Raw genomic sequence first — 16496 nt, 5'->3', positions numbered from 1 at the left:
TATTGGGTAAAACTAATGAAACATAAAAGTGAGTTTTGTTTCACTCTTTCTGGGTGACTGGGTCCTATTTAAGAGAGAGAGGGGGAAAGATATGCCTAGGACGCATCACGCCTGATTAAACTGTGAGTGAGGCCGAGGTGACTTTGGAGAGGTGGGTGGCGGGCAGGTGGGCAGCAGGGATGTGTGATGAGCAGCGTGGCTGTGGGAGGCCGACGCGGGCCGTGCCCGCCCCGAGGCAGTGCTGTCGGGTGTATCCTGGGGCTGGGTGTGGTGCGGCTTCGTGACCCCGACGCCAGCGTCCCTCCGGCACGGCCTCCCTAGGCATGCAGTACCACAAACTGACCGAGCACTTCGACGAGAAGCCTTTCTCCTGCGAAGAGTGCGGCGCGAAGTTTGCGGCCAACTCCACCCTGAAGAACCACCTCCGCCTTCACACGGGGGACCGCCCGTTCATGTGCAAGCACTGCCTCATGACCTTCACGCAGGCCTCGGCCCTAGCCTACCACACCAAGAAGAAGCACTCAGAAGGTGAGGCGCGGGGAGTGTCTCCATTTCTCCCGCAGGCTTTGCATGAGCTGCCCAAAAACCCGCGCGGAAGTAGGCGTGGTATGTATCTCAAGGAGAGTAAGAACAAAACACAATGTAAGATCTAGGTACACAGAGGGCCAGGAGCACGTATGTGCACAGGCATGTCAGATGCTCGTGGTGAGAGTTTCTGAAGCGAGGCTGGCTGATGGAGGGTTACAACTTTATAGTTGCAGAATCTACATAAAGCCAGGAATTCCTGGGGCTTGACGGCGGCCTTTGAGCGTGAGACAGACCTTGGCTGAGCACCTGTGGATTGGGCAGTGACGGTGCTGGTGACTGGGCTGGTCCTGTGCTCACAGAGCTGGTGGCGTGGAGTGTGTCTAGTGTAGGACGGCAACAGGCAGCGTCACCAGTGGTGTCGTGCGCAGCAATGCCCGGAAGGCGGCAGGAGGGGCTCCCAGTCCAGTCAGCGGGGAGCAGCCGTCCCGAAGGTTCTGTGTGTAGCTGGGAGCAGCCGTGTGTGAGCAACAACGCTGCCTCGTCTCCCTGGACTGTCGTGGCCTCCCAGGGGTCCTTTTGAAGCTAAACCGTATCCTGTGTCCCCTCTGCTTCAATCCCTGCAGAGGCTTTCACCCCACTTTCTGCTGACACCTGTGCCGAGTCTCAGCAGCCCAGCCCCAGGCCCCCACACTGGTTCTCCCCATTGTGCTCATCTCATGATGCATTACCTGCTTCGTGAATCTGTTTATAGTTAGTCTCCCCCCATTAGAATGAAAGCTTTATGAGGGCACAACTGTTAGACTTTTTTAAACTGCTGTATCTGTGGAACTCAGAATAGTCCTGGGCAATAGTAGGCCCTCAGTAAATATTTACTGAGTAAGTGAATTTCTTGAGGCCTGTGGCAGGCACTGGGGGTGGTGTAATTATACACGTGCTGCTCTCATGGAGCTGAATCCCAATGGGTAAAGCAGACCATAGACAACTGTGCAACATAAATTCAGGTGGTAGTTATTACTATAAAGAAAAATAGGGTGGGGTAACCAGCAAGAGGACGACAGGGTTGGGGCGGGGCACTATTTGTATCATCAGAAAAGGCTTCTGAGAGCTGAGATTTGAGGAGAAACCTGAATGAAGTAGAGATAGGACCTGGGGAAGCTCTAGGGGACAAACATCCCAAGCAGGAGTGAGCAGGAGCTGTGTGAGAGCCCAGAGAAGCTAGAAGGGGCCAGAGCGGAGTGGAGGGGTGAGTGTTGGGAGATGAGATCAGAGAGGTCGCCAGAGGCCAGACCTTGCAGGTCTTACAAGCCAAGGTAAGGGCTTCAGTTTGATGTGAACTGTTGTGTCATATGCTATGGCTTGAAACAACGCAAATATGTCATCTTGTCACTTTGGAGGTTAAAAGTCCAAAATGGTCTTAACAAGACTGAAGTTTGGGCTGAGTGCATTCCTTCTGGAGCCTCGGGAGAATTCACTCCCTGCCTTTCCTGCCTGTAAAGGCTGCCCACGCGCCTTGGCCCGTGGCTGCATCACTCCTGCTTCTGCTGTCATGCCTCCTCCCCAACTCTCCTTCCTCCGTCCTGCGAGGACCCCGGTGACTGCTTTGGGCCTGCGTGTTCAATCCAAGGCAATCTTCCCATCTCAAGATCCTTAATTTTCATATCTACAGAGTCCCGTTTGCCATGTAAGCTGACAATCTTGACAAGTTTCAGGGTTGGGATACATCATCTTTGGGGCGTTGTGCTGTCTACCACAGGAGCCCATGGGAGAGTTTGAGCCAAGGAGTGGCAGGGTCTGACTTACGTCCTCTAGAGATAGTGCTGGACAGTAAACTGTGATAGGGCAAGAGTAGGGTGTCAACGGGGAGGCGGGAGGCATTGCCGTATCCGGTGCAGGGGTTTCAGAGCTGTCAGCTGGCGTTGAGTTGGGAGCAGAGAGATGTGGAAGGTTCCGGTTTGGGGACGGATTGTTAAAGTGGAAGTAGTGGGACGAATGGTGGATTGGATGAGGAATGTGTGGGCAGGAGAGGAAGCAAGGGTGGCTGTGGGACTTTGATACAGGCAACTGAGTAAATGGCGCTCCCATTTACTGAGGTGGGGGACACTGGCCTGTTGGGGGTGGGTAGAGAATCAGGAGCTTTGTTTTGGACGTTACGAATCTGAGATGCCTGTTAGGCTTCCAGACAGACAGAGACTGATGAGCAGTCGGGTGTAGAGGCCTGGAGTTCTGGGAACTGGCAACGGGTGCAGGCACTGTCAGTGTGCAGAGGGGACCCAAGGCTCCGAGACAAGGTTGTCTAGGAAGTTGGGGCAAAGGAGAGTCTGAATCTGAGACTCCTCAGTGACTCGAATTCTTGGCTTAAGACATCCTTTTTTTTGTAACAGAAACTTATTTCAAAGCCCAATATGGAAAAATGAAAATGAGCTTGATTGCTATAGTGTGAGTAGGCCTAGGATTTGGAGAGTCCGGACCCTCACCCCACCGATTTTCCTTCTCTGTTGGCCCATAGGGGTGGTTGAAGGTATAGTTGGTCTAGCATATTTAACAAATGCTAGTTCTCTACCTGCTCTTTACCTATATTTTATAACAGTCTTTGGCAGTCTGGTCATTACATTCTTACCATGTGAGTGAGGAAACAGAGCAGCCAAGTGATTTGTAGTGACTATAGCAGGTCATTGAGAGACGGCTTTGGCTCTTCTCTGAATCCACGTCTCTCGCCTTTATGTGCTATTGCATTTTTGTGCCGAATCTGTTTCAGGGGGTTCAGACTCGGGTGTTTCTGGGCACAAGGATGTATATCCATTTCCTGGCAGTGGAATGAGCTCTTTCATGCCTGTGATGGCTGTTTCAGAGATGGATGATCTTGTGTGATAGGAACTCTGCCTGTCCCTCAGGGCAGGGAGACCACACTGACACCATCTCTGTTCCATCAGCCGTGTTTGTGAGGCATCGTCTAATGGGGGGGCTCAGACCTCTCACTCAGGGTATTGCAAACTGCGTGATGTTGTACCCTCATCTTGCAGATTACATTTCCCCAGTACATGCTTTAGAATATGACTTTCCTTTAGGAATGCCATACAGGGTTAGTGCTGGCTCTAATATGTTCTTGTATGTTTCCAGGAAAAATGTATGCGTGTCAGTACTGTGATGCTGTGTTTGCCCAGTCCATCGAGCTGTCCCGCCATGTGCGGACCCACACTGGGGACAAGCCGTATGTCTGCAGGGACTGCGGCAAGGGCTTCCGACAAGCCAACGGGCTCTCCATCCACCTGCACACATTTCACAGTAAGTACTGAGATTGCAGCTGGGGAGCATTCCATGCAGACCCAGCCCTGAGCAGACGGGCAGCAGTCACAACAGAATTGTCACTCTACCAGGGCTGGGCTGCGCTCATTGCCTTCCTCTCCCCTGCTCTCCTGCAAAACCCAGAGTCCCTCATTTCTGTCTCAGGGGGAATCCCATTTGACATGTCACTGTGTGATGCCTGTCCACTGGGTGGGCTGTTTCCTTGTCTCCGTTGTAGCCCCCACCAGCCCCATTTGGCCAAAGGGAAGAGCCTCTGTAACAGACAGGCTCACAGAGCACTGGGATGCTCGCCTTAGTCCACCGAGCGTCTGGATCCTACCCCCACGCTCCTTCCCACTCTGATCTCGGGGTCATGCCCACCTTTCCCCTTAGGAGCAACCAGCACCCTTTGAGTGCACACACACCCTCATAAGTGGTCCCTAGTCACGCTTGCTTAAAAGCTTTCTGCCAACATTCTCTTTCAAATGCCATGGTAGTCACTCAGTTGGTGGGGTCTGCCTCCATCTTTCTCCCCTTCTGCTAGAACCAATACGTGACAAAACACACTTGTATCAAACACACGCACAGGAAGGCGGGGGGCGGGGCGTGATTCCTGTTACAGCATCCGGAAGTCACCATGTGGCCCTTGGCAGCCGCATCACACTGCCTGCTGTCACTGCAGCAGGTGTGTCATCAGCACAGCTCAGCAGGGGGTTAAGAGCATGGTCCCTGAAATCACGTGGGTCTGGACTTGAATCTTGACCCTGCTGTTCACTTCCTTGAGACCTTAAACAAATCCCTTTACCTTTCTAAGTCTCTTGGGCCCTTTCTGTAAAGAAAATAATGACGCTAGCACCTTAAATTGTCCTGAGAATGAAGTGAGCTATCATGTTTAAAGCTCCAGTCCTAACACACAAAAGTGCTCAGCGGATTCCTGAAAGGAGTCCTGGTGACGAGAGCAGCCCTCTCGGGGGCCTCGGTCACCATCAAAGCCTGTTTGTTGTGCGCCGTGCCCCTTGCGTACCCACCTTCCCTTCTCCTGTCCCTGTCCTTGTTCCCCCCACACCAGTTTCTAGCCGTCCACCAACACCGCACCTCGAAAGCCTAGGCTTTATGTCCACGAGGTCACATCTGTCATCGGCCAGCCGGCGAAGGACTTTGCCAGAGCTCCCGTGTGCCCAGCCCATGGCTGGGAATTGGTGGTCCAGGAGGAATATAAAGGGCACCACCCCCCAAAGGGTTTAGAGGCCTGTGCAAAGCATCCGGTTACAGTAGACTTCCAGATGAGTGAGATCGGCTTGGGTCCAGCCCCACAAGTTTGATGTCCTGTCAACCTTTTCTTCTTGTTGTTGTTCAGTTACAGTTGTCCCCATTTCCCCCATTGCTCTCCCCTGCCACACACCCCCACATTCAATACCCCACCCTGTTGTCCTTGTCCATGGGTCCTTTATACATGTTCCTTGACTTTACCCCCTTCTTTCCTGTTATCCTGCTTACACACCCGCACCCCACTCCCCTCTGGTCACTGTCAGTTTGTTCTTTGTTTCCATTCTCAGGTTCCGTTTTGCTCACTTGTTTGTTTTGTTGATTAGGTTCCACTTAGAAGTGAGATCATATGGTACTTGTCCTTCACCGCCTGGCTCGTTTCACTTAGCAGGACGCTCTCCAGCCCTCAGCCTTTCTAAGTGACGTCATGCTTCAGTCTCCTTTTCTCAGTAGCATGACATGGGAGGCAGGAGCAGGGCGGGGGGCACTCTCAGTTTCCACAATGGCAAGGACCCGTAATGCTTTGTCGAGCCTTAGAGGCTGTCGGAGGCAGTGGGCCCAGCATGCGGGCCCCTCTCTTTGTTCCTTACCTGTTTCTCAGGACCTCCTCACTGCTGGTGGGGAACTGCTTCAGAGTGTCTTAAAGACAAAGCAGAGCCGAGATTTCAAAGCTGTGTGTCCACAGGGAAGCAGTTAATGGCACTGAGCGCCGCCGCACGTCCGAGTTTCCGAGTCGGTCTGAGCCGGTGTGCGTGGGAGACCGGCTCGCGGCTGCCCCTTCCTTGTGGGCAAAGGGTTCTGTTATCGAAACATTTCACTTTCTGTTGTTTGCAGAAAAAGACTGAAGTTTCCTGCCATAGGGATGGCAAATGCATTCTTCATCCCACTGGTTCTTATTTTTGAGATGCCACCAAAGAGTCGGCATGTCTAATTAAGCATATGGCTCAGAGCATGGCCTTGGGAATGAAGGCTGGGCTTGTTACCTCCTTCAGCCACCTCCGCCTCGTGCCACTGGCCACCTCTCTGAGCCCTGACTCTCCTTGTCTACAGAGTAAGACCGATAACAGAGCATACTCACAGGGTTATTGAAAGGATTGAGTGGGCTTGTGTGTGTGAGGCACCAAGAACGTGCCTTTCACGTGGTGCTCATTAAACTTTACCCATGAGAGTGTTTTTATTAAGTCTGAAGAGGGGAGCAAGGGAGCATTCCTCCTATCATTCATGTGACCGGCAGCAAAGGAAACAGTGACGCGCTGGGGAGCGTGTTGGAAATCTTTGTAGAGTTAGAAAACAGAACGCACCCTGCGAGCAGGGGAAGCACAGGAGCCGTACCCCCTGGGGAGCCGTAGGATGGAATTTAACTTGTAAGATGTACGACAGGAGTTGAGGTGAACCGTTTGATGCGCACAGGTGGTTAGTCCAGAAGCCTCGGAGGAACCCGACCCCCCGTGATGAGGATGGGGGTGGTCGGGTGATCGCTATACCGACCTCTGGTCTTGGGAGTCTGTGACCGTGCATGGCCTCTGAACAGAGCCCTGTGTCTGGAGCCATGCACAGCCTCCAGCACCTGGCTGACGGCCACCTGTGGTGTGTTTTCTCCGCCCCTTCCTCTGGCGGAACCAGACATAGAAGATCCCTACGACTGCAAGAAGTGCAGGATGAGCTTCCCCACCCTGCAGGACCACCGCAAGCACATCCACGAGGTGCACTCCAAAGAGTACCACCCCTGCCCCACGTGTGGGAAGATCTTCAGCGCCCCTTCCATGCTGGAGCGGCACATGGTGACCCACGTCGGCGGGAAGCCCTTCAGCTGTGGGATCTGCAACAAGTCCTACCAGGTGACCTCTCTTTCCCCTGGGGGCTCTTGCCCTGCCCCTGAACGATCCTCCCTTTGGCCTTTTCCAATTTGTGGCTCGTGGGGCACCTGTCGTCTGTGGAGATGACAGCTTGGCTGTCACTCACGAAGGTGCAGCTTGTCATAATTCAGACTCCCTCAGAGGGGGGGTCCGATCAGGGTAGGGGGGATGCAGTGGGGGGCTCTGATTGGGGTGGTCCTCACACCCCTGAACTGAGAGCTGCTTCCCCTGGGGGAACTCACATTCTTCAGAACCTACTGGCCCATGTGTCCAGGAACATGAGAAAGACAGTAGGGTGTGTAGTAACACTGCATGGAATCCTCTTCTCTAGCACAATTACTTTTGTTAACTCCCAGGGAAGGGCTCTGCTTTTTTACCTTAGAATTTGGTATGTAATTCAAATGAAACCCCATATATAACTAAGAAGAAAAAGCATCTTTGAGAAACTCTAAGACTACAGAGAACAGAGAGCTTCTCGCTGACATCTGTAGGGTTTGGGTTAGAGAGTGAAACACGGTGGCTAATTTCATTTCAACCAAGGTCAGGAGTTAACTTTGTGCCAAGCCTTGTGCTGCGACGTTAGAGTTACAGAGCTCACTGACACCTGGGCTGAGTGACACCTGGGCTTGTCTTTAGGAAACCACAGGACTGTAGGCAGAGTGTCCTGGTGCTTCTCTGGGCCTGGGAAGGAGGGGAACACTTGCCTGTGGAGTATGGACAGTGTGTGCCCTGCCACACCCTGGGCCTCTGGGAAGCAGTGAGACACAGCTCGGTGGTGAAGAGCAGGCGCCAGCATTTGAATCCTGCTCCTGCTGTTCACTAATCGTGTGACCCTGGGCAAGTCGTTTTACCCCTCTGTGCCTCAGCCTCCACCTCCCTGGGAAGTTGTAACTCCTCCTCTCAGACTGGTTTCTCTGCTGAGCCCTGTCCTGTAGCAGCTTCTTGGGAAACAGGCAGGTAACCTGTCCCCGCTTACACTAGGCTCCATCACGTCAGCACTCAGTGTGATGGGTGAGACTGTGACTCGACCCATGAGCTTGCCTGAGAACATTCCCTCTCTCTCATGAGGGCTTTGTGAGCTCCTCAGCTTGCTGGAACATTCTAAACCCTAACACTTGCACCGATCTCCTGCAGCAATTGTCCGGTTTGTGGTACCACAATCGGACCCACCACCCTGATGTGTTTGCCGCTCAGAATCATCGATCGTCTAAGTTCTCGTCACTTCAGTGCAGCTCGTGTGACAAAACCTTTCCCAACACCATTGAACACAAGAAGCACATCAAAACAGAGCATGCAGGTGCGCTGGGGGCCAGGGGCGGGGAGCGTGAGCCCGTGACATGGCTTCCTGGTTCCTGACCCAGAATCCCAACGTCCAGTGCTAGAACGTGGCGTTTTGTGGCAGTGACCTTTGTTCTGACCCAGCATGCCTGAAGGGGGCTCCCTAGCCCACCGGTGTCAGCAGCTTGAGTGGTGGTGACTCTCAAACCCAGGCACCTAGGCAGGGCAAGCTCCTGCCAGCCCCCGAGTGACAATCGGCCAGAGCATTTAGGAGGCAGCTTTGGTGGCAGACAGGTTCTGGGTGGAAACCCTGACTGCAGCCCCGACAGCTGCATGGTCTTGACAAGTGACCTCTCTGAGCCTGTTTCCCCTCCTCTGTTATTAATCCCTACCTGGCAGGCAAATCCAGGGGTAATTGCCACAGCCAGCAGTGGGGCGAGTTTCTTAAACGCAGGGCCCAGTGCTGAGGACTCCACGTGTGCTTTGTCACGTAATCCTCACAACGCCCCTGTTTGCACCCCCAGACCTGCAGCCTTTGCCACTAGAGCGCACTAATGCGTCGTAGGCATAGGGCCTGCCACTCGGCAGATGCTGCTCGGTGTTAGCCCCCGCCCCGCCCCGGCCGCAGTACTGTCCAGCCTCGGAGAGCCATGTTTTTGTTCTTTCCCACCATCTCTTCCCTCGTGTGCTCCACAGACATGAAGTTCCATGAGTGTGACCAGTGCAAGGAGCTCTTCCCCACGCCAGCTTTGCTTCAAGTTCACATCAAGTGCCAGCATTCAGGTCAGTGCCCCTGGAGACGCTGTCGAACTGCAGTGCCCAGTGGTGACTCTCCCCTCCACTGTCCACAGCTGTGGGGCCCAGCTTAGTAGCTACCCATGCCTCAGTTTCCTGGTCTGTAAAACGGGACAGCCGTCATTCCCACCTCACCCTGTAACCGTAAGAATTGAGCGTGTTAGCAGACAGAAAACACGTAGCGGCCTGGCACTAGGGAACGTCCCATGTTCTCCGTGATTGTCATTGTCACTGCTGTGTCTCATCAAATCCAAAGGGCCGGTGATGAGATGCACCCTTTTTAATGAACCAGTGAAACTGCGCTTCCTTGTCACTTAGAGTTTATAGGCTCTTCCGAATGCTGTTTTAGGCCTGCTTTGACATGGATTTTCATGCACCCTTGTGTGCATATATAAAAAGGAAAACAAGAAATAAATTAAGGTAAGGATCCAGCTTCTCAGAGTCACCTTCATTTCAGACTGTCATTGTGTGTGTTTTGCATGTGGTGTTACACCCGCCACCAAGAGCACTGGGTGCAGATGGCGAACACAGAGCGGCCTCTGGCTGTGGTCTGTGGAGCGCTGTGCAGAACCAGCGTGCTTTTGATGCCTGCTCTGGGGGCGTCCAAACATTCTGAACACTCACCTCTGGCCTCCTCTCTTCTCAACCTCTGGATTCCTGTCAGTTAAAGATGTGCATCCCTGCGCCTCAACCCTGGCTTAGGGGTCTTCTTCCAAGCCCCAGACACGTGTTCCGCGGGCTTGCTGCTGGCCTTTGTCAGGTTCCCATGTGCTCCAAGCACAGTCACGGACAGTTGTAACTGGCCGCCACCTCGCCCGCAGCAGTCCTAAGATGACACTGAAGCCACTCCAGAGTCGTTAAAATCTGCTGCCTGGAACATGGTGCCGTCAGCATCACTACGGGCAGTCGAGTGGACAGTGAGCTTCAGCAGAGGCAGGTCGAGCCTGCATCCGGTGCTGCGAAGCCACGGCTCAGGGGAGCTTTGGTCCCACAGAACCTGGTCTGCCTTTGAACCGTGGTCCTCGCTGCTGCCTCCTCTCCCCTCCCCCTGCTCTTATCCCTTTCAGCTTCTCGTGCACAGCTGATCCCTTCTGTCTCCCTCCTCCAGGGTCGCAGCCATTCAGGTGCTTGTACTGCGCGGCCACGTTCCGCTTCCCCGGAGCCCTGCAGCACCACGTCACCACGGAGCACTTCAAGCAGTCAGAGAGCACCTTCCCCTGCGAGCTCTGCGGGGAGCTCTTCACCTCCCAGGCCCAGCTGGAGGGTCACTTGGAATCCGAACACCCGAAGGTGATGGGGCCCGAAACCCAAGCAGCAACCTCGCAGGTGGTGCAGGTGAGTCTGGGGCCATCAGACAGAAGGCTGCCAACATGGTTCCTAGGGCTTCTCGAGGTATCCCTCTCACAACACCAGCGTTGCTCTCCAGGGCTCTCCGAGGGTCCTGTAAGCAATACGTTCACCACAGGCAGACCTGTGCGTGAGTCTCTCGGGGCCTCTTACCAGACAGAAGAGAAAGTTCTAGTGTCCTGAAGGCCACATAAGGAATGTCCTCTAAGCAGTGGGAGCCCGAACCAGAATTTCCAAAAGCGGAACCGCCTTGGCTTCTCTCCTTGTCCCTGCACTTCCGCCTCCTGTGACGCACTGTGGGGTCTAGCAAGAGTTGCAGAAAACCTCGGGGATGGGCCCCTGAGCTCCTTGTTGGGAACACCTTCAGCTGATGCTCTGGTAACTCCTCTGGGCTGGGCACAGGACACCTGTGGACATGTGGGGCCTCGTGTTTCCCATGGAGAGCTGCCTCTCCTAATGTCCCAAAGCTAAGCTTGCTCCACCCCTCTCCATGTCCTGCTCCTCCTTCATTCTTCCTGTCTTCTCCCAAGAGTGGGCAGAAGAGGAGAAGCCTGGTGGCAGTCATTTGTGGGTAGACTGGAGAAGGACGCAGACTGACTGCGTGTCCCCGTCCAGCCGTCTGGAGCCGTCACTTCTGAACCATGTGCCTCAGCCTCAGGGAGCAGAGGGCAGGGCGGGCGTGCAGGCCTCCGGATGCTGCTCCTGCCACATGGACCAGGAGCTCTGCTGTCAGCTCTCTGTTAGGGTTCTTGGTACAGTGTCCTTTGGGGGAAAGGAAGATTCCATTGATAAAAGAGAAAGAAAACACACTTTGAAAACTACGCTCCTGGGTGATTTTTGATTGAACGTCACAGCTGGTCTCTTGACTCCCAGCAGTGCAGAGATGTGGCTGAGCTCGGCTTCCCTGCCGCTGCCCATTCCTGGCCAGTTCGCAAGAGCCAGGGTGCCTGTGCCTGCCCCCTGCAGGCACTCTGGTTCAGGAATATCAGGGGTCATCCAGCTGTCCTGAGCTCCACAGTTCAAAAACATCACGTGGGGGGTCAGGCAGGAACTGGGGGTTCTTAAGCACAGACCAGTTCTCCCTGAGAGGGGAAAGTCCCCTTTAACAGCAGATTTGGAAGGGGCCTATGTGGCCTGTGGAGGAGAGGAGGAAACAGCCTTACCCACCCTGTGAGACCAGTAAGCAAGTTGACAAAAGTCACATTTTGTCTCCCTGCTCTCCCTCCTGTAACCTTCGCTCTGTACCCACAGAGCCACCAAAGAAGGCTCTTAACCTGATTGAGGTCCAGACACGCCACTTTTGGCAAGCCGGGGCTGCCGGTCAGCCATTCCAGTTTCCGTGGCTCTACCGTGACGCCGGCCGCCTGCAATAGCACTCCCTTCACACGGCCCCACCTCTGCAGTGCGGTGCCCGAGCCAGGAAAGCCGGTGAGAGACGGAGCCCGCGTTCAGTGGCCGGTAATCACAGAGTCCGAGTACCCGGAGGTGGCACGCTGTGCCAAATTACAGCAGTGTGGCACACGGCTGTTTAGGCTGCTTGCCTGCCTTCTCTTTTGCATCACCAGTGTGTCGGATCTGCCTCTTCCCATTAGGCACATGTAATTGCTCTCCTCAGGCGGACACATAAATATCATCATTACAGCAGGAGATGAAAGCCAGGTAGATTCTGGGGAGCTGACTGTGGACACTGCCCAGAGCAGCCTCATGCTTTTTCCCTTTCAGGTGATCCAAACCCCAGAGCCACCGGTGGCTGCAACCGAGCAGGTGATCACTTTGGAGGAGACCCAGCTTGCTGGCTCACAGGTGTTTGTGGCGCTGCCAGATGCGCAGACATCACAGGCCAGCTCGGAGCTCGTGGCGGTGACCGTGGAGGATCTGCTGGACGGCACCGTGACCCTGATCTGCGGGGAGGCCAAGTGAGTGGCTGCTTATCCAGTGACAGATCCTGCCTTTGCAGCAGAGAGAAAGCTCCACGGCTTGCCCTTTGCCCTCTGCCCCTGGCTGTCCTGGATGGTGAGCATCTTAGCCTACCAGCAACCAAACTAGTCTCACTTGGGAACCAGACGGAAGACGAGTGCTTGTCCTCATAGAACCCCCAATGTCTGAGTCATCGGCCCCGATTCGGCTGCTCTCCGTGGCAGGCAGGCCAACCTCCCCGCAGGCCTGTCGTGGTATCTGTGACACTGTCATCCGTAAGCGGAGGGCAGCTTCTGAAACAGAGTCTGGAAGAGCTGTGGGTCACCAGCAAGGTGCAGGGTGCCAGCAGCCCTCTGCAGAACCAAAGATGTGGGCCCGGGGCTGTGGCCCACACAGTAGGGCTGCATGTCAGTGCCTCTTAAAATCAAAGGAAAAGCACCCACAGACCATCCAGGGACTGCCCCCCACCCTGGTCTTGAGCACACTAGGCCCTTTCCTCACTTCTCCCACCCTCCCAGTTTGGGCTGCCCAGCCCCTGTCATGGTGCTAATGGGACAGGTAGCAGCATGTCACTATAGGGATGACATGTTTACCTGGGGAGTCCCACCTGGTCAGCACAGTCAGCCCTTCCAAAAACAAGGCCTTTGGAGGGTTCCTGCTGGGCTCATTTGCTCCAAGGCCGTCTGGGATGTTCTTCATGGTGTTCTGCGCCTGAAGGCCGGTTCCTGTGGCCTTTCCGCACTGTCCTCACCCGCTTCCCACTCAGCCCCTGCAACTCCTGCCCCACCTGGAGGCCTTGCTCCTCCCGCCGGTGCAGGTAAGGAGCTGAGGAGCTAGCGCCAGGAGGAGCAGCATCCGTGACCACCCCCAGCTCTGCCTGCTGCCACCGTCTTCCGCGCAGTGTGAGGGGTCCACTGTCCCCACTTTTCCGGCTGCCACTGCCACCGCAGGTCAGTGGTCCCTTGGAGTCTGAATTTCACAAAGCCCTTGTATCTTCAGTTCCTAACATGTAATCTGATAATTAATGGTTTGTGGAATCCATTATGAAGTGCAATTAGATGGATGTAGGTTCCTGCCGTTCGGAGGGAATGACTAGCATTTGTCTTCCTCTCCTCCATGCCAGAAGGGGGAGTCTGCTTGTGCAGCGCACACGCATGGGCAGGGCACCCGGCCGCAGCGTGGGGCCCGGCCCCTGGGAGGGCAGTGCCCACTTTGACACTGGCCCTCCCACTGCAGCTGGCCGGAGCCTGGCCCAGCCCTTCTTTCCAAGCACATGTCATCACCGGGGGCAAGCAGTGGCGAAGGTTGCTTCTGGGTCATGGCAGGGACTGTTCCTGGCACCACTGGACAGGCAGAAGGCGGATCCTCACCACTGCCCAGCGAGTTCGCAGGCCGCCCATCGGGCTGTGTGCGGACAGCAGGTCCAGCCTGGGCCCACTCACCCCCGAGGCCCCTGCCTCCAGAGTACCCTCTTTTTGATATGCAAATCACTTGAGCTTGTCAGCCCAGGGATCTTTATTTGTGAAGTAAATGAAGTTTTCAAAGGCAAGTCAGCCTCAAAAGCCAAAAACTGACCAGAAGGTGGTGCTCAAACCTTTAAGACTTTGCCGCTACCGAAAGCCCTCACTGCTTCGGCCAAGCCGTCTCTCTTTCCTTTCCAGTCCTGTGAGCTCTCAGACCCAGAGAGCTCTTGATCTGCACATGGCGCCGCGGCACCGACTCTCCCCTAGACCCCAGATAAAGCCCACCGGAGGGGAGTGGACTGGCTGCACTTCCGCGGAGGAGGCGGCAGCTGCTCAGTGGCTGGGAACTGCAGCGCCATCATGACCTCTTCCAGCCAAGACACAGACACATTAAAAAGCAATTGCTGAGGCCTGAAGAGAAAGTGATGTTTCTTTTTCAAAAGTCTTATGAATAAAGGAAGCTATGCGATTTAAAGACAAGTTCCAGGTCCTTAGACACACTGATAAACCCTTTCCCAGTGTCTGACGGGCCCAGCCTGGGACAGGACATGCGGTTCCTTCAGAATCCCCAGAGCAGAGGTCACTGCGCTGGGGGCAGGCACAGAAGTCGGAGGTACTGCTGGTGGACCCCCCCACCCCCCGACAGCACACACGGCAGGACGCACGAACCCTGCGCTCCATCTGCTCGGGAGAAAGGAAAGGCCATCCCGAATTTAGTCTTTGCTCTGAGTAGACCTTTGCAAGACTCTGCGTTGGCAGTGACTTTCCAGTGTCACTCCCTGGAGACACCCAAGTGTGAATTTTCCTGCGGAAAGACTTTTTCTAGCTCTACTTAGCCATCTTATTCTTTTCCCCCACTTCTGCCCAGGAGACCTTCGGAATCGCCACCACAGAGGGCGGGCGTTGTTACGTGCGCTCAGTCCACGTCACCTGTGTACTTTGTGGCAGTGGTGTTCGAGTTGCCTCATCGCCTTGGGTGCTGCCCTGCAGGCTCCCTGCTGAACTGGGGGCCTTTGAGGAGGTGCGGGGACGTCTGTGGCTCCCAGAGCTCATGAAACAGCTGATGAAGAGGGAAAGGCAGGCAGACTGCCAGCCGGAGTCTAGTTTGGTGGGAATGGTGGGAACTCCTACGGAGTGGGACTTACCTAGGCAAGTGAGACAGCACATAGATGACCCAAGAGCAAGTATGTGAGCAGAACCTGGGGCCACAGGGGCAGCAAAGGGGCAGCGACCAAGGTGTTGACTTGCTAATCTCAGAAAGCCCACCTCCTCTGTCTCAGAAGCTTTGCGTTTGGAAAAGTTGAGGCCAGGGCCTACCCTTTGCGAATCCTGGGTTCCCCAGTGATCCCAATCCTCTGAGAAAGTGTCCTGATTCCCCCTCCTATTGATCATGGAGCACACCCTGGGAGCAAGCTCCAGCGGGTCGGTCCAGCGAGGTAAGTGGGGGACAAGGGCCCTGCTCTCTGCCCCTGGTCCAATCGGGAACGCTCCCAGGACTGAGGGGATGAGGTGGGCCTGGAGAGCTGCTCTCTCACGCCAGGTAATGGTCTGGTCAGCATGGGCTGATGGCACGTTGATGAGATCAGAGGGATGTGCCTTGAAATCTTCTGTGCCTGAGGCCAGTGAACTGACCGAGGGATGGAAGTCACCTGACATTGTGGTGTCTCTGTTCAACTGGGGCCAGAAAGGTGGACGGTGGTGGAGGAGGTGCTGGCACATTTTAGTCCATCCTCCCGAAGAAAACTCAGCAGCTCGGCCCTGCTCTCTCCACCCAGTGTATCCCAGGGACACAGGGAGATGGGGGGAAACAGAAGTAAAAGGAGTGGGAAGGCCGCTGGTCGTTGTCGGGTTGCCATGGAAAACCGGGGCTGGTAGGACTTGGGGCAGAAGCTCAGCGCACGGCCAGGACACAGAGACTCGCCATGCCTGCGAGTCGGCCCCTGCGGAAGAGGAGCTGTCAGTGCTTTGGGGATGACGTGTCGAGAGAGGAGGTGTCCCCTGGGCTCGGTGAATTTAGACCGCTTCCAAATCACAGAAATGTTTATCGTTTCCCTTGCTAGGGCCAGCCCCGCCCACTACCACCCATGGTCCGGACAACTACTCAGCACAGGATGCTAGATACATTGGATCATACACCTTTATTTGTGCTCACTTTGCACTATTCCATGTAAATAAAACATGTACTTTGAAAAACATGATGCCCTGTGAGTTTCAAGTGGGCTGTGGTGATGATACAAGTGTTTTCTCTTTGCCTCTGGGCAGCTGTCAAGCCGGCTTAATAGGCCTGGGGTTCTAGGGGCTGTTGTGTTCCTTCAGGCCTTGTTAGCAGGTGTGGGGTGCTCTCCTGTGTATGCAGTCTCATTTCCTAAACCCTCTTTCCCAAGGAGCGAGTGTGGTGCAGTGTTTTGGAGACCAGTCTTGTGTCAGACCTGGGCACGTCCCAGCTGTGCCACTTCTGACTGTGCCCTCGGGTGAGACACCCTTTCTGAGCGCCCTCCTCTGACTCCCGTCTGTCAGTGAGGGACAGTATTATATCTGCCACGCAGAACTGTAGTGCAGATTAAAAGCCTGGATTTAATTAATTTAGTCTTGAAAATTTTAGTTTTATTAATAAAGCCCTTCACATACTGGTCAGCCATTCCCTGCAATTTCTAGCGTTGAGGAGAACATTCATTCCTTCACGTTGCTGTGTCTCTTCTTCCAATCTCTCTGAATCCTTAGGGATCCTTATAACACGCACTACTTCTCATTTATCTCTAGAATC

The 16496-nt window shown here is 54.7% G+C and overlaps 1 protein-coding gene across 2 annotated transcripts in view; it reads left to right on the top strand.

The window, feature by feature from the left end:
• Positions 1-15927, top strand: part of ZBTB40 (zinc finger and BTB domain containing 40) — a 66572-nt gene extending 50645 nt beyond the window's left edge. For both annotated transcript variants that reach the window (XM_037033039.1, XM_037033038.1), the window contains 7 exons: positions 322-528; positions 3646-3810; positions 6700-6914; positions 8067-8229; positions 8907-8993; positions 10114-10340; positions 12075-15927. In XM_037033039.1, the coding sequence (XP_036888934.1) occupies positions 322-528; positions 3646-3810; positions 6700-6914; positions 8067-8229; positions 8907-8993; positions 10114-10340; positions 12075-12272 (1262 nt within the window). In that variant the 3' untranslated portion in view covers positions 12273-15927. The remainder of the gene's footprint in view (positions 1-321; positions 529-3645; positions 3811-6699; positions 6915-8066; positions 8230-8906; positions 8994-10113; positions 10341-12074) is intronic.
• The last annotated feature ends 569 nt before the right edge of the window (positions 15928-16496 follow it).

Source organism: Sturnira hondurensis, unplaced genomic scaffold, assembly GCF_014824575.4.
Source record: "Sturnira hondurensis isolate 20B ecotype Veracruz unplaced genomic scaffold, ASM1482457v3 Scaffold0021555, whole genome shotgun sequence".
Classification (NCBI taxonomy): Eukaryota; Metazoa; Chordata; class Mammalia; order Chiroptera; family Phyllostomidae; genus Sturnira; species Sturnira hondurensis.
Note: the sequence above shows the minus strand (reverse complement) of the source record. Positions and strands in the feature narration are given on the sequence as shown.